General features: G+C 37.9%; 1 protein-coding gene across 1 annotated transcript in view; it reads left to right on the top strand.

The window, feature by feature from the left end:
* The window catches only part of pcsk2 (proprotein convertase subtilisin/kexin type 2), a 33248-nt gene extending 11788 nt beyond the window's left edge, over positions 1–21460 (top strand). The window contains exons 3-12 of the mRNA XM_076286497.1: positions 2204–2317; positions 2774–2882; positions 3322–3359; positions 8267–8343; positions 10061–10149; positions 10315–10490; positions 12098–12313; positions 13491–13591; positions 16094–16321; positions 20513–21460. Of these exons, the coding sequence (XP_076142612.1) occupies positions 2204–2317; positions 2774–2882; positions 3322–3359; positions 8267–8343; positions 10061–10149; positions 10315–10490; positions 12098–12313; positions 13491–13591; positions 16094–16321; positions 20513–20999 (1635 nt within the window). The 3' untranslated portion in view covers positions 21000–21460. The remainder of the gene's footprint in view (positions 1–2203; positions 2318–2773; positions 2883–3321; positions 3360–8266; positions 8344–10060; positions 10150–10314; positions 10491–12097; positions 12314–13490; positions 13592–16093; positions 16322–20512) is intronic.

The raw sequence follows: 21460 nt of genomic DNA, 5'->3' as shown, positions 1-21460 counted from the left end.
AGCAAAACACAACACGAAGACACGTGCCAGAAGAGATAGCAAGGTTAAACATATGAGTTAGTTGCTCTATTACGAGAGGAGCAGATAACTTAAAAGAAAGGGGTCTAACTTGTCCACTCCAGTGGTGCTCCTAGGGTCAATGGCATTTAGTGCATTTGCTACCGTAACATTTTGAACGTCAGATTTTTTTAATACAGGTGAATATTTAGTCTTTTATTTTTAGCTCTTATAAACGGCCTGAATAGGAAATCAGAAGTATCATCTAAAGTCAAGAAGAGGCAGTGCTGTAGGAGGCGGCCTGATTCCATGCACCCTTCTCATCACAGGGTAAAGCACAGCACAGTGTCAAATCTCAAATAAGAGAATAAAGTAATATTTGCTCACAAACACTGTTAGTAAATGTAGTGTGATTACTGAATTTAGAACAGTAACACGTTACACTACTTGTTACTGACAAATGTAATGTGATTACAGTAACGCGTTACACCCAACTCTGGTTACTAGTGCAACCAAAAGTTCTTGTATGAAGATAATATGAACTACCACTATCATTAGGGGTGTGAATCTTGACGATACGATTCACATCTAGATATTGGGCACGATTCGATACAAGAAAAGATACATGTTCATAAAAAACGATTCAGTACAATTCGATGCGATGCGATTCAATGCAGTTCGATGCAGTTGAAGAATGGAAAGCATTCTGAAAGATTTTTTATCATTTGCTTAAGGTGCACATTCATTTTATGTTATCAATTATCATGGTCATGTCAATTAGGAAAAAAAATGTGTGAATATGATTATCTAAACTGAGGTTTGTATACTGTATTGAAATGAAAAAATAATAGTCTACATTTCAGTCAAACACAGCAGCCAAATACAACATAAAAATACATTTTTATAGACTTTATAGATTTTATAGAGTTATATCTGATTGTTTTCAAGGAGCTGTAGCCTATTGTTGAGGTAAGACAATACCGAAATAAAATAAAACAGTGCTTAAGACAATCTTGGCCTTTTCTCAGATGGCCTACAAGAACAAAATAGGCCTAGCCTACATAGGCCTATCAATGAACTGGGCCTATTTTGTTCCAAGTCTGAGTGAATATGAACAAAATAATAATAATTTGTGCATCATTTTAGCAGCAAGGGCCAAATTATTCTTTAACATTAAGGAAATCCCTTCATCAAACGTAAGGCTACTCTACAGACTATCGTTGCCGTTTAGGAATGCTATAGTAAGTGTTTAACTTCGCACTGGATTTTGAAAAACAAAAGAGTAAAAACTGTCAAAGAAACGACTGAGTGCGAGTTGTCACGTGCTTAAGTTGCAGTAGATGTATGGGTAATGAAGTCCTTTGACAACTTTGGGCAATGAGTGTAGCCCAAAACGAACTTCATTCATGTAGTTTCAAAACAGGAAGTGGGATGAACGCGCTGCTTGCAACGTAAATTAGAGTCTGAGCGAGCAGAAAAGGTTGTGAACCGATTCGTAACAAGTAAATCGATATAACGACCGGTTCATTTCAGTTTTATTCCGATATGGGGCTTAACATATCGATGAAGCCGTATCTTACACGTTAAAAACGGATACCAATACGTATCTTTACACCCCTAACTATCATGTATGTCTCTTTGATATCATATTACCAGTTCACAAAGCTTTGAGTTTGCTAGTAAGATCTCTGTAATTTTGTACTATTTTTGCTAATTATCTTTTGCCATTAAGCTGTCTTTGAAAACACCTGACGGCTGTTTTCCTGGTGTGGCCCTATCAGCCCATACATAATGCAATTTGGACTGTGCTAGCCATTGTTAGGGCCCAACAACCAACCCTTGCTCTTTTACAATATAGTCACCACAAAACCCACCATGTATCTCAACTACTTAAAACCACCAACTACTTGGACCCCAATGATTGCCTCTTGTGGATATATTTATTTATATTTTCTATTTATGCCTAACAATGCCCTGTTCAAAAAACATTGGAACCTACAGCCTCTTAGAACTAGTTTCTTAATTTTATCATCTGATATTGCACATCCAAATAAATTTTTCCAGAATAATGATAAATGCCTCAGTTAATGTGTGAGAAAATTTACTCCTTGAGCTTGTGTGTATATAACATTTGAGAAAGATATTTGATTTATGGTTTATGTGGATGTGTAATTTCCTACAATTGTCAACTTGTGTTTACCATCAGGTGAAAAATGTGCTTCAACAGATGGGATTTGGTCGTCAGAAACGAGGGTACAGGGACATTAACTCTGTTGACATCAACATGAGTGACCCTCTTTTCACAAAGCAGTGGTATCTTGTAAGTAATCACATCACTCTGTATAAACTTGTATAAGGATCCTGAATTGCTTTATGTTAAATTTAAGATGATGTTGCTTTATTTGCCAACACATAGTGCATCTTAATTTAATGAATTGTCACCTTGTTGTAGTTGTACAGTTCTGTTTAAAATGCTGTGTAACATGTTATGAAAGTATCCAGTATGAAATTCTATCTAAGAGCTTTAATGTGAAGCCATCATGAGACTTGCAGAATCCATGTCTGGCTATACACTCAGAAACATGTATTTTGCAGACTGTAAATTATAATAAATAATATAATAAATAATAAACATAAAAATAATAGGGGAAATCATTGCTGATTCAAAAATCTGTTCAGAAATCTTTCATCTCATTTGCATAAGTCTCCTGCACATTTTGTCATTTCTCTGGCTGATTTCCTTGAAAGTCAAAATCTTGATACTCTGTCTGATCAGATAAACACAGGCCAGGCAGATGGCACGCCTGGGCTCGATCTGAATGTGGCTGAAGCCTGGGAGCTAGGATTCACTGGGAAAGGGGTGACAATTGCCATTATGGATGATGGTATGTACTTTATGATGTATAAAATGACTCACTTGAGTCCTAATTATCTTTTGCTTATCATATTTTAGAAAGATTAACAATTCTAAAATGAGTAATTCCGATCCGAACCGTACAGTATATGATTGTAAAATCCAATTCCATTACTGTGCCACCACAAACTGATACAAAAGTTAGATTTGCTGTGTCTTGCCATTGCTTGCCAACAATTCTGATAGAATGATTATCTATGAATAATCATTACATTTATCATTACTGTGCTTTTATTTTATGAAATCTTACCAGGTATGTAGTAAACATTTCTGTAAACATTAGTATGTAGTAAACATTTCTTATACTCTACTTTTTATTTGGTTCATCAGTTTGTCATACAGTATAAGTGCAATGTAATACAAAACAATACTTCACATGCTTACATGGAAATTTATCCACCTATTTTTAGGAATTGACTATCTACACCCAGATCTTGCGGCAAATTATGTAAGTCATAAGGTTTTATTCGTTTTATAATTTGATTTGGTTTGTATCTGCTGCATTGTGCATCTGAAACATTGTAATGGAGAGTCTGAGTCCCCCAGAGAAGAAGAGTGGATGTCATTTATGCCAGTTACTTTGAACAAGTTGTTTGATACTTTTATCTCTCTATAGTTGGATGAGAAAAAATGTGGGTACATTTTGTAATTTAATCCAGATGAAGTGGTTGGCCCCAGGTCATTGAAACTTAAAAGCTAAAAGTAAAGAATTTGATTTGATGACTAATTCAGAGCCCTCTTTAATAATAACCGCAAATATTTTTATATACATTTTATTTATAATTTTATTTCCTTAGGGGGATTCTGACAACAGTGTCTTTGCAGTTTACATATGACATATACCTATATCTGTGAAGAATATACAGTGCACATATACAGTGCAACATAACAAAATGTGGAAAACTTGAAAGGGTGTGAAAACTTTCCAGGTGCACTGTATCTGTGGTCTCATTAAAGTGTAGAATTTTAACAAGTTATTCAAATTTGCTATCAAAATGAATGCTGATCTGTTGCTCAAAAACAGATATAGGTTTGTCCCTTTTAGAATGGAATATGTCTTTATTGTCATTGTCAAAGGTACAACAGAATTTTAAAGTGGTTTCCTGTCAGTGCATCATTCATAAGTCTATGAAAAATATAATTAAAAAAAGAATAGGAAGCTACTGAGCCGCTGCAACTGTGTGCGCTGCCATCTTGGTTCCTAGGTTACTAGGTTTTTTACGGTTTTCAGTTGTGGGTGTGATGCCTTAATTGAGGTTTAGAATAACAGGAAGGACAAAAATAAGAACATTAAACATTGAACACATAACTCAGGAAGGATAGCAGTTGGTCATGTGCATCCTCTCAGATAGATGTTGAATATGCCAGGGATTGACCCATTCCAGTTCACCCAATATTCAGCTTCAATATTCAACACAATTAAAAGGCGTACTCAGAGAGGGTTGAAGCGGAGTAATCAAGGATGTTTGGCCTACTGGTGCCTCTGGGAGTAAATGTGTCATACAGTAATTCAACTGTGATATTATGCTTTCAGTATAATTCATGGAGAGTCAGAAACAGCTAAACAAAACGATTGGATACCTCAGAGTAGGATATGGTTGATAACATTTCATTCTGTTTCGTTAAAGGTCAGGAAATACATAAACATGGCACAGCATACAGCCATCAAATAACTAATCAAACAGACAGCAATAATAGCTGTGCAATAGTATGAAAATCATTTTGTTCTGCCTTGGAAGGAAAAAAAATAACCACCCATCATCTGAATTGTGGAAGTACTGCACACGCTTCACTGCTCTGCTGTGTCTTGCTGCGCTGCACACACTTTCTCTGGAAACCCAATCTTCCCTCCCACAACCTCATTGCTGTTATGTTTATCATCAAACCCACACACTCTTTTAACAGCAGTCAGTGACTTATTGATTAATTAAGTGCAAACAGTGACTTGGCCTGTATGCTCATGGCGAACACTGTGCCTTTTCATTTTTCGTTAAATATACTAAACCTGAGACAGATGACATAATCAATGCATTCAATTGAAAGGAATAATTTATCCGTGCTCTCAATTGAATTAAAGAGCTATTGAATAGAATTATGGAATTAGTGAGGGACAGAAAAGGAAACAAAAGTTTAGTGATCAGGAAATATATATAGTAATTGTCATCAAACAGAGAGATAGTACAGGGCAGTAATTCTACACCATTTAAAAATGCCAGGACTGTTCTGTGGCTAACATAGCACAGTGTAAAGAGAATAATATTAATTCTACCTTGGTGGGGGATAGGGTGACCACCAGGAAGACTTGCTTCGACACCAAAAAAGGAGGACAAAGAGGAAAAAAGCTGGACATCCCAATAATTCCACTGTCAAGGGGGGCGGAGGGGTTGTCTTGGGTACTGCGTGGAGCCTATGTATGCCACTCTGAAACCATGTGAAGAATGTATTGATTTCATAATTGCTACTTAGACATTGTTCGCTGTTGCTCTGGCCTATGTCAAAAAGGTAGACACATAGCCCAGGCCTGTACAGAGGGCTCGAAAGCCAGGGGAATAACCCTCACAATTTAGTCAATTTTAGTACTTGCATTTAAAGACCCACCTCTTATGTAAGTCGTTTTGGGCAAAAGTGTCTGCTTAACTTAACCTCAACCTCATCTGTCTGGTAAATAAACCAGCAATATATTGACAACTACCTTGTTCTCACAGACCCCATGAGATAGCAGGTCAGCAGCTGGCAGGCATACTGTTTTCCGCTCATCTGGCTCTGCATCCGTGCGTGCATCCCTGTGTGCTTCCAGCCTTTGCGGCACAATGTCTATATGATATCTCCCAGTTAATCACAACACAGCTACATGGACTGATTACATCCCATAATACGGTGTTTGTACAGTATATTCCAAGTGGCTTTTAGTGGTATTCATTAAACCTGCCACAGTTAATATCTACTTAGGCTAGATGGACTGGTTGTCTACTCAAGGTCATCGGGTCAAAGGTCAGGATCACATGAGGTCCTACATGTAATTAAGTGCAAGCAAGATATCGTCCAGGTTGCTTGAAGGTTTTTCATCCATCATGACATAATTAATCTCTGTAAAGGCTACATGAGGAGATATACTGTAGTATAAGTATAGTATAGTATAAGTATATATATACTCTTTTGATCCCGTGAGGGAATTTGGTCTCTGCATTTATCCCAATCCGTGAATTAGTGAAACACACTCAGCACACAGTGAACACACAGTGAGGTGAAGCACACACTAATCCCGACGCAGTGAGCTGCCTGCAACAACAGCGGCGCTTGGGGAGCAGTGAGGGGTTAGGTGCCTTGCTCAAGGGCACTTCAGATGTTCCTACTGGTCGGGGTTCGAACCGGCAACCCTCTGGTTACAAGTCCGAAGTGCTAACCAGTAGGCCACGTCTGCCCCCCAAATCAGATCAGGCACTCAAGACTCTAAGGTCAAGGTCATGTAAAGTTCCTGTTTCTTCATAACTTCAATGCACACACCATTACTTATCAATAGATTGAAGAATATTGGCCTAAACTCACATTTCATCCCTCAATGATGGTGGCAAATACTCTCTCTAAGGTCTAGTTTGCCCCAATTAAAAAGTGTGTGCCAAATACAATTTAGAATGAATTCAGGAGGCATTGTCTCTAACATTTTTGCATCGGTAAATTCAGATTTATTTATATATAACTAGATTTAGATGGTTTTAGATATCTGTTATTCAGAGGAAGAATCTGGGTTTAAAGTTTAAAATATGCTTTAATAAACAATAGTATATGTATTTAAATATATTTCCCTGCTGTAGATACTCTGCTTTAATGCGTACATGTATCATTGCAAGCGCAAGTTTTAATCACAGCAGCAAAATATAGTGTGATGAATTTGTTTATTTTACTCGCACCCCAACCTCCCTTTACCCCCTTATATTCATACTTTAACCCCCCATTCACTGTGGAATCAGACAAAAGAATATTCTCTCATTGCTTAGTACTATATTGACAACAGAACGTTTAATGCAAAAAATAAGAAGCCTTACACAGCACATAACATTTTTGAACCCCCCTCAGGTATTATAATCTTGTAATAATATCTGTCTTCTATTAGGATTATAGATCATTAATTCATTTAGATGTCAATGCATTTATTGTCAACTGAAATCCACAGAATTGTGTATGCAGAACAGAGGCCCTGGATGTATTTTTCTTATCTAATTGATCAATGTCATTGCAATTTGTTGAAATGACAGAATGATGTCATGTCTCTGATATTTTATGACATGGTTTGGTTTCCACCGTTCCAAAAAAATCCACCCATGGTGTTAATTATTTGAAAAGAACAACTCATCAATGTCTGTTTATACCAAACTCTATCTTCCCCATCAGTGTAGGGCAAGTCTGATTAACCTCCAGTATTTTCATGTTTTATTTGCTATAGATTCTAATGTGCAAATTAGTCATGAGAGAATAAAGCAAAACAAGCAGTTACCACCACATCAGGAACCTCTCGAGATTCACTTCATTTAAGATAAAGGAAATCAGAGAAAACCTTGATCTTAGATGGGTTTTGCTGACTCAGATTCTTTCCATTTGCTATTGTAGTTCAAATTCATGGGTATCTCTTGGATTATTAATATGCACATCAGATTCCTGCTACTCCTTTGCCCATTTGAATAAAAATAAATAACGGGAGAAATAAGTCTGCCTTTCAACTGTGAGAATGTACTGCTACGGCAACTCAAGAGATATGGCATCTTGCATGAAGTCAAGAGATGTTGAAGTAATGGTGGCTATTAATTTGCACTCCTCACAGCACATTATTATTCCTCTAATAATATAATAATAAGAATGAATATTTATTTATTTAGCCAGTAAAGTCCCATTTAAGATACAATGTCTCTTCTACCAGGGAGTCCTGGTCAATAGTAGTAGTAATAATAATAATAATAATAATAATAATACTTTTTGAACTCATAAAATAAACAAAGCCCAATAATAGAATGTGGAATATTTTGTCTCATAATATGTATTCTAAGGGTGCTTTCACACCTGGCTCGTTTAGAGCAGTTGAATTGGAACGTGGAGTGCCCCCCCCCCAAAAAAAAAAACAAATAAATAAATAAATAAATTTGTTTGGTATATTTCAACACAGCAATCACATTGTGATTTGGAACCAAACAAATGGGCCAAGACCGCCCACCTAGAGCCTGTGATCCAAAACAAAATAGGTATGAAAGCCCCTTAAGATATATGTATATTATTTCTGAATGCTTTGAAAATGCTCTATTGGTTATACTAGCCTTTCTGTCTCAGTGTCTATATAGTATTTTACCCAAACTTTTTTTCTTTCAGAATGCTGAGGCCAGCTATGATTTCAGTAGTAATGACCCATACCCATACCCCCGTTACACAGATGACTGGTTTAACAGGTAATGGCTACACATTGGGACAGGGGATTTGACCCACTAGTTTCTCCCCACTTTGTCAGGCACACTGCTGTATAGAGCAAATGGACCTATAGCCAATGGCAATTCCCAAACATATTTTTTAACAGGGGGTGCACAATATTATGTTTTCGCTCTTGGCATTTAGAGAGCCAAAAATGGCACTACATTTAGTTTTTTAGAGGAAAAGGACTCTCTCTCTATCTCTCTCTCTGTGTGTTGAGGAGACTTTTAGTCAGAAAACATTTTTACTTACAAAACTATTTAAGAAAATATATAGCTGCAAGCTGTTGGGACCTAACAGCCTAGCTAAACATTGTTGTCATGAAAACATGTTTTTATGTCAATGGCAAGGTGGCAAGCACTCAACAAGTATCATGGCATCCGACCAAAGATTAGCAGAGATATAATCTCACTTCCTATTTGGCGGCCTCACCTGATGAAACTGACAATAGGTAACTTGTGAGGCTTGGTCTTTAGGTTATCTGTGCCAAATTTTGTGAAGAATGGACAATATGTGTGACCTGTGAAAACATAGGCTACCTCATTTCAACACATTGAAAATCGAGCATACAGCTTGAGGTGCAGACATGAAACTTGGTGAAAAGAAGATCTGTCCCAAATCAGTGTGCTAAAATTTCACAACTTTTTATCAGACAGTTCTATGGGTTGTCAAAGACTCCTATGGCAGAAGAAAGAAGTAGTAGAAGAAAAAAGGGAGAAACACTTAGGAAGCCTTTGCAGCTTTGCTGCTAGGCCCCCAAATACATGTGCTCCCTTAGTGATTGATTCTGCCAAGACTTGGTCCTGTCCTTGTTGGAGAGGATTCCCTGCGTAATGTCAGATGCTGCTAGAACATGCAGGAATGTGTGAGAGAGAACAGATTGGCGGCCCTCATGTTTCAAGCCTCTGGTCAAAGACATGACCTTTCCTTTGCCTTCTGCTACTTTCCAAACCTCTGACTTTGAACACTGTACCATGCTAAAAACATCTCTAAGCGATGTTACGTGGTTTCTAAGCTATACATTTTTGTTTAGGAGTGTTTCCATTGCATAGGAGGGATGGGGAGGGAGTAGCGGGCTAGCTCTCTGTTTTGTTTGAACATCAACAGAAGTGACGTTACCCAACATCGCTTATAGCACCTTTAAAGTTTTTTATGTTGGTGTGGCTTTTCATTGATTCACTAATCTGCCAAATTTTGAATTGAAATATTTTTAAAAATACTTTCATAGCAAAATTGGATGCTGGTGATTAATGTAGATTAATTAATCACAGAATGTGTAATTAAGTAGATTATTTTTGTAATCTCTTGACAGCCTTATTATTATTATTATTATTATTATTATTATTATTATTATTATTGGGCAATTCCACGGAAAATTGACTTTTTGTCACATCCATAACGCCAGTGAAATGCCTTGGCATTTGTATGATGTGAATGATAATATAATTTTTGTGTGCATTTTTTCTCATGTACATTCTTCAGCCAAAAATAGCAAATGCTTAAATTTCATGTAATCATTCACATCATACCATACCATCACATTTTATTAGCGTTATGGATGTTACAAAAAATGTAATTTTCCATGGAATTGCCCTATTATAATTATAATTTCGGAAAAAAACAGCACATACATTATCCGTCTCAGTTTCATCCTCATATTTATCCGTTCTCCTCTTTCCTTTTTACATATATTTGCAGTCATGGCACCAGATGTGCAGGTGAAGTATCTGCTGTAGCCAACAACAACATCTGTGGAGTGGGTGTTGCTTACAACTCCAAAGTGGCTGGTATGTTTTTACCAATGTGACAGAATCAGCTTATATTACCCAAGCCATTTGAGCTTTGAGCTTGATAGTAATTTAAATAGCAGAAATGATCTTTAAGAAAAAATCCATAAATGTTATGACAGTAAAATGCAAAGAAATAATATCTTCTTGAATTACTACACACAGGTATTCGAATGTTGGACCAACCCTTCATGACGGATATCATTGAGGCGTCCTCCATCAGTCATATGCCTCAGGTTATTGACATCTATAGTGCCAGCTGGGGACCCACTGATGATGGCAAGACGGTAGATGGCCCACGGGAGCTCACACTGCAAGCTATGGCGGATGGCGTTAATAAGGTAGACTGTTTATCAAGGACTGGTGATTAGAAATGGATTTAGTGTGCCATAGAGACAGTGCTATATAAATTGATAAAAAATTCACCTCACATAAAAATTCACCTCACATTCACCTGATACCTGCAAAAATTCACCTGACATGCAAAATGTCAGCATGCAAAATGTTTAAAAGAGTTTAATTCTTGGCATTCTTGTTAAATTTGTCACTAATATCAGTTGGATGGAAAAGAAAGGGTTGTATATACTGCTGGGGTTTGTTTTCAAAAGGGAAAAATAACTTTGTGAGAATAATCGCGTGAATAGCACAGCATAGCGACATCTTTCTTTTTCTCTCTCTCTCTTTCTTTATACATAAAAAGGAGAGGTGCATCAGTGTGGGGTGGAAATAAAGGATCTAGAATTAACAGCAGTAAAAAACATAAGTAATAATCTCTCTCTCTCTCTCTCTCTCAAGCTGTGATTGGTTGTTAAATTATAGTTGTGGGCAGAGCCAGGCAAAGGTAATCAGTGAAGGGGTTGTAAGAGTTAAAGTTGATCAATGGCATTGTTGAGTAATCCCTTTAAACTGAATGCATCAAATGAGATTACAATGTGAGATGTCAATATTGCTGTGGGTTCTGGACAGTTTTGATGAAAAAACCATACTGCCAGAGGGGGACGAAGTACACAATTCCTTTACTTAAGTGAAAGTACAGATATACACCTTGTGAAGTATTACTCCAATACAAGTGAAAGTTGCTAAATCAGATTTTTACTTAAGTTGAGAACTTCCTTTTTAAATGCTCAAGTATTCAAAAGTACAAGTATTTTCCCTTTTTAATGTGTTGTAATGTAATGTTTATTTGGTAATTAATAGGGTATACATCCTTTGGTTGGTCATAGGACTTGAACAGACCTTTAAGTTCCTTTCATCCAACAAAAACATTTTATCTTTTTTCATAACTTTGCAACTGTTCAAATGATGCAATAATATAATTTCAATCATTCATTCTCTGTTCACAATTTTAAAACATTTTCACTGCCAAATACAACCAGGTTATTTATAAAGATCTAGCTATGTGGTGAATGTCAGGAGATTGTCTAATTTCATTCCAACTTCACAATGATCATGAGAGGATAGCCTGGTTAACACCGGACTCCTTCTCAAATTTCAATTGCTAACAGGTTTGTCTGGGTTCTCTTCTATGAAAATTCTGCAGTCACTGCCGTCATTATCCTGTTACTAAATGTTTCCTAAACAGTTACCTAAAATTAGACAGACTAATGATTGATCCTTGCTTGATTTGTGTTTTGATTTTTACAAAAAATATTATTATTATTATTATTATTATTATTATTATTATTATTATTATTATTATTAGGGGTCCAAGCAGAGCAGCTTTGTTCTGGTTATTATTGTTCTTTGCTAAAAGTGCAGGCAGCATAAACCAGTTCAAAACACCAGATTGTTGGAAATGGAAATTTCACGCACTAAACAACAACAAAAACTATTGAAGTAATTTGTTTAGTTCCTCAGACAGAGGACAAAGACCAGCATCAGCTTGTAGTTACAGGAACGTTATAATAGAAACTAAGTAAAGGGGCTCTTTTGTTTTATTGTCCCACAGGGTCGTGGTGGGAAAGGCAGTATCTATGTCTGGGCCTCTGGAGATGGCGGTAGCTATGACGACTGTAACTGTGATGGCTATGCCTCCAGCATGTGGACCATCTCCATTAACTCAGCCATTAATGATGGGCGAACAGCTCTGTATGATGAGAGCTGCTCCTCAACACTGGCCTCCACCTTCAGTAATGGACGTAAGAGGAACCCTGAGGCTGGTGTGGTATGTGCTTAATGAGCATTTACAAATTTGTGTGTTTTTTATTTCTCTGTGTGTGAGTCATTTAGATGTACCTCTATGTAAAATGTTCCATTTTTAAAATTCCCTTTAATTTTAGTACACATAACAGATTTGTATAAGTAACAAAGGATATTTAAATAGAAAAAAACAATATAATGACATTAAATTTGACCTGGGTGGACTTGCAGAAAAGCCTTTACAATTGACCAACAAAGAGTGGAAGATATGAAGGAGAAGCAAGAGAGAGAAAGGAGAGAAAAATAGTGTAATAAAGGATTGAAGAAAGATCAGCTCTGTCCCTAGGCACTAAAGAGATGTTTCTCTATCTGGTTGCTGCTGTTCATGTGACGTTTATGTTGTGCAATTCAGGCTGTGCCATTAGTACATTATGAATCCAGCTAAGGACAGATATATCAGTTTGTGTTATCCTGTTATAACATGAACGTGTTATCTTCCCAAAAAGCTAATATGCATTTTACAACTTTTCCTCCCATAAACATACAGTAAGGTACAGTAATATATGCACTGCCATCAAAAGCAGATTATATTTTACTATTTCAATCACACTCAAGTGACTAAATTTTGTTTTGGCATGTAAAACATCCTTGTGTGATGCATACACACACCTTTAGTCCTTCAGTGCCCCTCGGAGCAACATAGTGACGTTAAAGATATGTGACAACCTAGAGAGTCAATCATGCATGCATGTCCATCAAACTGACATGTAAACAGGATCAACATAATTTCTTTGGTCAGCTATAAATATTCAAACAGATGTTTCTCTATTTGCTTACCTGAAACTTGTGTATGGGCACCTTTAAGAAAATCATACAGTATTGGTTTAAAACAATGTTATCATAAGATAGTGTGCACTGAGGTGAATAAATATGTAATAATTACTAATATGACACTTGGCAGGCCTGGGTCTGCTACAGAAGCTTGTATTTCAAGGACCAGCAATTCCCAAATCATATTCAAGTTATTGTAGATTTATGTACGTTTCCCTGTTGTATTCCCTCTATCCTCGACATTCTAGCCTTGACTATATTACCATACATTCCTTCTTCATTTGTGTATATTGTCAGGGTGTTGATGGATTCAATAAGATGTGATGTGAGCCAGCGGATTTTTACTGTTACTGTGTATCCTTTTGGTGCAGGCCACCACAGATCTGTATGGAAACTGCACTCTGCGTCATTCTGGAACCTCTGCTGCTGCTCCAGAAGCAGCCGGCGTGTTTGCGTTGGCTCTGGAGGCGAAGTATGTACACCTTTTTCCCCTACAAAAGGACGGTGGAAATTGTCAAAAGACAGAATAGCATCACTATGCAAGATAGCTCTGTTGGCTGGCATACCTAACTAAGCAGATAAGCTGTAATGAGCTACACTTCAATTACAAGCAGGATAGGGCCTCTTCTTACCTATAGTCAGTTTTAACAATGGCTTTTTGATTGAAGCCCTCAAAAACCCCCTTTATCTGACAAATATACAGAAACACTTTCAGGCTACAAAGGAACAAATGGTTGCAGAGGTTTGTATGCCCACCACACCACTGATTAAACATATGCTAAGACACATAGACCTATAATTAACAACTACATTAGAGAGAAATGTATGAAATGCACAATTATTATTGAAGTGGTATTGTATTGTTACCAATGATAGCGAAATCATATTTACCAGTGCCCCTCTAATATAATGAATTTAACTCTAAAATGGCCATTTGTAATGTGATATTAACTGCGTATTCAAACAAAAGTGTCCTTGTTTGAACATGTGGACACCATCATTACCCCATTCTTTGCTCCATTCACTCCTTTCTGTACGGACACCTCTGTTGTCAGTTGAAGGCATATGGTCGTGTTGCACAGTTAGTAAACATTGATGTGGACTTGCTCTTGTGAAGCTGCAGTGTTTACTTACCTCTAAATAATGATGTTGCTGTCAGCAGGAGAAAAGAGCAGCAGGCCTCTGGCCTGGCTGAAGGTAAATAGTGCATGTGAGCTTATGAGCCCATTCTCTCTGCCTAAGTACACTAAAGCTGAGCACTGATATAAGGCTCTTAGTGACCAGAGTAAATACACACCTTGATGCAGAGATGACTCATTTCACAGACCAGGCTCAGGGTTCCTACGCAGTATGGAAAACCTGGAAAAGTATGGAATTTGATTTTAGTAATTATAAGTATGGAAAAAAGAAACAAGGGTATGGAGAAATATTTGTGTTTCCAGACTATTGCATCTACAGTACTAATCACTTCACTCAGGTCATAATGAACCATTCCTACTGTTGTGTAGCTTAACTGTCAGTCCACATCATCAAGATGCAATTGAATGGGGGTCCTCAGAAAAAAAATTCTCCCACAAGGGGACCCTGGTACCAAAACCAAATCGAGAACCTCTGTTCTATGCAAGTGCCCTACACCATTGAGCACTGGTATGTTTGCGTAGCTCTCCTATTTTCGGCTAAAACACTGGTAGACTTTTTTGATTTTGTAAAAGATACCAAGACATGGATGGCTGGGATTCAGTCATGTCAATCAGGGTGCCAAAATGGACTCTTCTTACAGATGTTCAAAATCCAAAATCTGCCCCCGAAGTCTCTTTAAACCCGACGTCTCTTTGAACCCGTTGGATGTTCTCGTCTCTCTTTTCCTCTTGCGAGATCCGGGTCACGGCACCAAATGTAGGATTCTCTGGTTGTTGCGTTGTGTTTTAGTTCTAATGGTTGTATTGAAGATGGTCAATAAAGATTGACGGCGGAATCAGGATCGGCGATTAGATGATGATTTATTGTAGATGGTACAATAATGAATAACAGAACACAGGCTAAGTCTCAAACAGTAAAACTGTGCAGAGTCTAACAGTTGTGGTTGTTATTAGAAGCGGCGGCTGAGCCTTCCGACAGAAGATGCTCCTTGGTTGCTTCCTCGATCCGTCTCAGAGTCAAAACCTAAGACAAAGCCTGTTATACTAAAACATACAAACGAAAATCATGCCAACGTGGCAGGGTCCAACCAGTGTACAAAACCCGGCCAGATGGATACCAGCCCGAATGGCCCATGTTATGTCTGATGTTCCTCGGATGTTCCCAAACATCGGCCTGTCTGACCTTCCTGCTGGTACACAGGCCTAAGGCACAGTTATGTTACAGTTATGTTATGTACAATAGTATGGACCTCTCCCCGTTGTATACTACACACAGAAGTAACATATGAACACATCAGAATACAGTAAGAATACCCCAGAATTCTACATACTGCATTATCTGATAAACTGTTATTGCAAACAAATAATATTGTTTATGGTGATTTCTGAGGCCTCTGCCAGCAGTGCACTAGTCTCCAACATATGTAGGCTATGCTTGTATCTACAGAGAACTAAAAATGTGAGTGCACCTTCCAACACAGCACTTCCCCCAACGAAAAGTATCCAAGTGCTACCAAGTTAATAATAAACATTATTATACAGCTCTTCACAATGCTAGTAGAACACTCCATTGACATAGAATATGGTCAGAAAAATGTACCGAGAAGTTTGAAAATTTGAGTATGGAAAAAGTATGGAATTTTGAAATGGAAAATGTGTAGGAACCCTGCAGGCTTCATTACTGGGCATAAGATCATCAGGTCACTAATAGAATGATATGTAAATTAATGTACAATTCTCCAATTCATATGAAGCAAATGATTGAATGATAGAAATTATACTCTCTCTCTCTCTATCTCTCTGTGTGTGGTGTGTGTGTGTGTGTGTGTGAATAGTCCGAACCTGACCTGGAGGGACATGCAGCACTTGGCAGTTCTGACCTCCAAGCGGAACCAACTTCATGATGAGGTGCACCAGTGGCAACGTAATGGAGTAGGTCTTGAGTTCAACCACTTGTTCGGCTATGGTGTGTTGGATGCCGGAGGCATGGTAAAGATGGCTAAGGAGTGGAAGACAGTTCCAGAAAGATTCCACTGTGTGGCTGGTTCGGTCCAGGAGACACAGTAAGTCCACAATATTCACTCTTTTTTATCTAAGACCCTGTAGCTATATGATGCTAAGTTGTTAGAGGCTATTTGACCAATTTCAGATATACACTGCAGGAGAGGTGTTACAGTTGACAATTTGCCTCTGACATCCATCAGGAGTTTGCTGTCCCTCTCACACTAATGAAATTTTACTGTCCCTGTTATTTGCCGGCAAAGAGTTACCCTCAACTCTTTTGTTCTAAAGCAAACACACCAGTGATTTTAAAACCTTATTATGGCCCCTATTTTAGCAATGGTATTTTAAACGCATGGTAACTAGCGAATAGCTTAATTAAAGGTGCTCTAAGCGATGTCATATGTTTTTTAGGCTAAAACATTTTTTGTCACTTACTGTACAGCAAACATTACCTCACCATCCGCTAGCTGCCTGTGTCCTGAACACTGTAAAAAAACGCGATCTCTGTGGACCACCCAGGCTCCAAAAAAGGCCACAAAACAACTTGGGCAAACCCTGCCCATAAAAACATATTTTATACTTCAAGAAAGGCAGTCTAAGGAAAGGAAACTTTTGAAAATAAGTGTTGCCACTACTCAAACTAATCACTCTTGTGCCATTTCATAAGAGATCAGTCAAACATGTTTCAATTTGACATCAGAAAATTCTGCTGGAGAAATGGTGGAGAAATATTTTAATCTGTCTTCAAAAGAGGAGAGTGATATTAAAACCAAAATATCACTGATGCAGTGGGTATACGTTCATAATGATGGGGAGTATTCAAAAGGATGCCATTCAAATACTTCTGAAAACCATACAACAAGTCAACAGAAGCCCTGTTAGAAAAACAGGCCCTGTTAATCCAGTCAAAATCTTTTTTCTTTTAAAGAATGGCTGGTGGACTATCATCCCTTACTTGCTGTCGTCAGTGGGACTGGTGGTGTTATACTGCATCTGACGAGATTGATATGAAATTAAATGCTCACATTATAAAAGGGTAATCTGAATGAAATAATGCAAGGTGTCATCCTGGGCCTGAAATATTTTATGATTAATGAATGGGGTGAATAATGAATATACAGTAATAGAATGTAATCCTTATGAATCAATATTTTATTAAGTTTGTTCTAAACACAATTTCTTACATATATAGTAAGAAGCTCTTGTCCTCTGGTTCTCTTCCCCCTCTGTGCCCTCTCAATGTGACAGTGGTAATGGCAAAGGCCACAGAAACCTCTCCTGGATAATGCCATTATGGACACTTTATGACTGCACAGGCCAGCCCCTTTGGTGCTATCACACAGCTCCACAATGGCAGTTAGACCAAGGCTTTTGTGCTCCCACAGCAACACAGCAAGCTTTTTTAAACCCACGCAATACTTTCTTTTTTTGACTGAAGCTTTTTCTGGAAAGGACATATATGATATAATTTTCTTTTCTCTAATCTCTCCAGTCAGTATACCCTTTAACTTGTCATAAAGATTATTCACAAAATAATCTTTATACATAACATTATTCACAAAGAATAATTCTACATACAATTCATACATAAAATTATTCACAAAGAAACTTCAATTCTAATACATAAAGCACCATCAGTAACACAGTCACAACAACTATACTGTAGGCAACAGTAGGAAGGGACAAATGCAGAGTGTACAGTATACTGAATACTATAGAGGTACTGTACAGAGAGGAGGAAAACTGCTGAGAGAACAAGCAGATGTACTTTCATCAGCCAATAAGATTACAAACAGTGTTTAAAAGGAACGACTGCACCTCACCAGCACCTGGAAGGCTGTGCACAGGAACTTTATCCTTTTTAGGAATATATGTTTGTGTTGTTATTTATCTTCTATGTATAATGACAGGAGCGTCTGTCTGTCTGTGAGTGTGTTTGTGTGTTTCTGTTTTTCGCAGTGAGTGATTTCAAACGTCTTGCTACGGGCACGAGTGAGTGCAGTGCCAAGTTTGACGCTGTTTGGTTAAAAAAAATGTTTATTGTATTGTTAAATATTGTTAAAAGATAGCCTGGCTAGCGCCACCACTTCTCAATGAGACGTGGTCTGGGAACCAAACGTTCATTTTCTCGTATTTGAAAAAAATGCCCAGATCCGTTTATTGGGTGCCACGGATGTCTATCAAATGCGTCTGTGCATAGCTCATCATCGTCTTGCTTTCCCCCCTGTTCTGTGATTGGTTCCCTATCTGAGGCAAAAATTAGGGCGGTAGTTTCCAGGCTGCCTTAGCAGCGTGAATCAAATCACGCGCAAGGCAGCATGGGAACACCCAGGCTAGTTAAAAGAAGCACACATTGACTTTCACTGCTCTAGCCGCTGTAGACTCTCACACAGTGCACATGGGTAGAAAGTGACTACTGTGCAGAGCAGGCTAAGATGTTTGGATGATTTTCATGTCTGACCTCAACAATATAGACTGCCTCTGGATGGGGTTTGCTTACATTAAATTATTCAGCGGATTTTGCAACAACACGCCAACCCACACGGGTATGCACTGTCAATTCAAAATGACGTAAAAAAATATGTGTTCAGAAACTGACACCTTGGATAGCCTACTTTGGAATGTCTGTAGACTTACAAGAATATACAAATGACAATTTTGACTGCACAATCCTGAATCAAAACAAGTGACAATTCCAACTGCTAGGTCCCGAAATTAAGGACAGTTTCAGAATGCCACACATCAAGCATTCTACTCTGGCCACCCAAGCTATAGACACAGAGTGGCAGAGCGTGGCATCACTTACAGTATACCAGAGATTGCTTTTGGAAAGTCACACCGTTGTCAATTTCATATGACCATGCATCATTCCACAAAAAGTGTGTTTGTCTTCTCTATCATCAAGTTATTCAATTAGGATTAACATTCAATTAGCCTTAACTCAAAACAGCTGTTATGCCAATGTCACTTTGATCTGTAAAAAAATGTCAAATGCAGCCATGCTTAAATTCTGCCTACTGCACGTTTATTATAATATAATAATATTCAATATTCATTTTTGAATGCTTAGCTGGACTGATGTTTTTCCCTATCGTCCTATTTTTAAACCTGCAGGCATGTAATTGGACTATGGGTTTTCTATAGGAATAGCATGTTTTGAACGGGCACTGCACTAGTTTTTTTAGAATGAAAAAGTGCTCTGGCATTTAGACAACCATTTAAAATAGCAAAGATCTAAACTTTGTGTACAAAAAGTTCATGGACAATTAGTGGACTATTAAATCCTTGGGCTCTAATTTGTATGAAACACAATGCACAATACAATGTGTTAATACCAATCTACACAAACTAATGCTAATTTAATGAACAGGGCAAAACTGATTTAATACCACACCACACTAAACGCAACCCTGTGGGTCTTTGCACAGACAAGGAAGTTCTCAGTACATTAATTTGTTTACAGTGCGCCATTTCCATAAAACATCTGAAGACCGGTGACAAACTGTTATTTAAAGTCACCCTCCATCATGTTTCTTAAAATATTAAATAAAATGCTAAAAATGACTCAACTCATTTCTGCTACTTTGCGCTATGTGACGTGTCAATAATTGGTAGTTTTAAACTAGGCCACTCAGATATAGAGATATCATGTCACTATTCAATCCACAAAATGAAAAAAGGAAAGAAATTCTGTCTCGGAGCCAGTTAGCATGCAGCAACCTGAAAGTCATGGGTTCTATTCATGAGCAGCTGCTGTTGTCCCCTTGAGCAAGGCTCTTATTATGCTATTAATTAACATCTATTAGTATAAGTATAAACTTTTTTGATCCTGTGAGGGAAATTTGGTCTCTGCATTTAACCCAATCGGTGAATTGGTGAATTAGTGAAACACAAACAGCACACAGTGAACACACAGTGAGGTGAAGCTCACACTAATCCCGGCGCAGTGAGCTACCTGCTACAACGGCGGCGCTCGGGGAGCAGTGAGGGATTAGGTGCCTTGCTCAAGGGCACTTCAGCCGCGGCCCACTGGTCGGGCTCGAACCGGCAACCCTCCGGTTACAAGTCCAGAGTGCTAACCAGTGGGCCACGGCTGCCCATAAGTATAATTTGCGTTCTGTAAGTCAGGCAAATTACTTGGGCGATTAGCACTAATTATTTGTTATTGATTGAATTATTATTATGTAATAATTATTTTCACTTTATTTGGTTTTCTTAAGTTGACTTTCTATTGTTTCTTTTTGTTACAGTAAAATTCAGTCTGAAGACAAGTTAATCCTAACCATTACCACTGATGCCTGCCAAGGGAAGGAGAACTACGTGCGATACCTTGAGCACGTGCAGGCTGTGGTAACTGTAAATGCCAGCCGTCGCGGGGACCTCAATATGAACATGACTTCTCCTATGGGAACCAAATCTATCCTTCTGAGTCGCCGACCTCGTGATGATGATGCTAAGGTGGGCTTTGACAAGTGGCCTTTCATGACCACTCACTCCTGGGGAGAGGATCCTCGTGGAACCTGGGTGCTGGAAATTCACTTTCAGGGTGAAGTACCTCAGACAGGAATTTTGCGAGAGTGGACCCTAATGGTCCATGGAACACAAAGTGCCCCTTATATTGACCAGATAGTGCGCGACTACCAATCTAAACTGGCCATGTCTAAAAAAGAGGAATTGGAAGAGGAATTAGATGAAGCCCTGGAAAGAAGCCTGAAGAGTTTGATGACTAAAAATTAGACTACTGCATGATGCCCTTCCTCTCACACTTTCTGTCCTTCTCTCTCTTCTTTGTCGGCCTCTATATTTTTCTTTTCTGTGGCTGCTGTTTCCTGTCTTTTGTTTACTATTCCTTGTATCCAGATCATAATAACTGTAACGTATCTATAAAGGGGAAAAATGCCTTGTTTTCTGTATTGTTTTTATTAAAAAAAATGTATGTAAATAGAATAAGTATACATACTATATTGTTCTCCACCTTAATCCTTTTTCTCTGAAAAGACAACTGTTGTATAGTTTGTGTAAATTATCATTTGTGTCATTCTACTTAAAGTTTAGTATCTTGCAAACAGCACTGACAAGTTCTTTGTTATATTTTCATGCTTTTTTCAATTTATGTGTAAAAGGCAAAGACTGTGGAATAATTTTAACAACTTGTTCTAGCAAGCTAATTTCATATCCTCCAGTCTATCTACAAATAA

This window comes from Alosa pseudoharengus, unplaced genomic scaffold (genome assembly GCF_046254945.1).
Source record: "Alosa pseudoharengus isolate Yale_2024_CS ecotype anadromous, Long Island Sound unplaced genomic scaffold, YU_APseudo_1.1 YU_APseudo_1.1_scf_15, whole genome shotgun sequence".
In the NCBI taxonomy this organism is placed as follows: Eukaryota; Metazoa; Chordata; class Actinopteri; order Clupeiformes; family Clupeidae; genus Alosa; species Alosa pseudoharengus.
The sequence above is the reverse complement of the archived record's forward strand: the minus strand, read 5'-3'. Positions and strand labels throughout refer to the sequence as shown.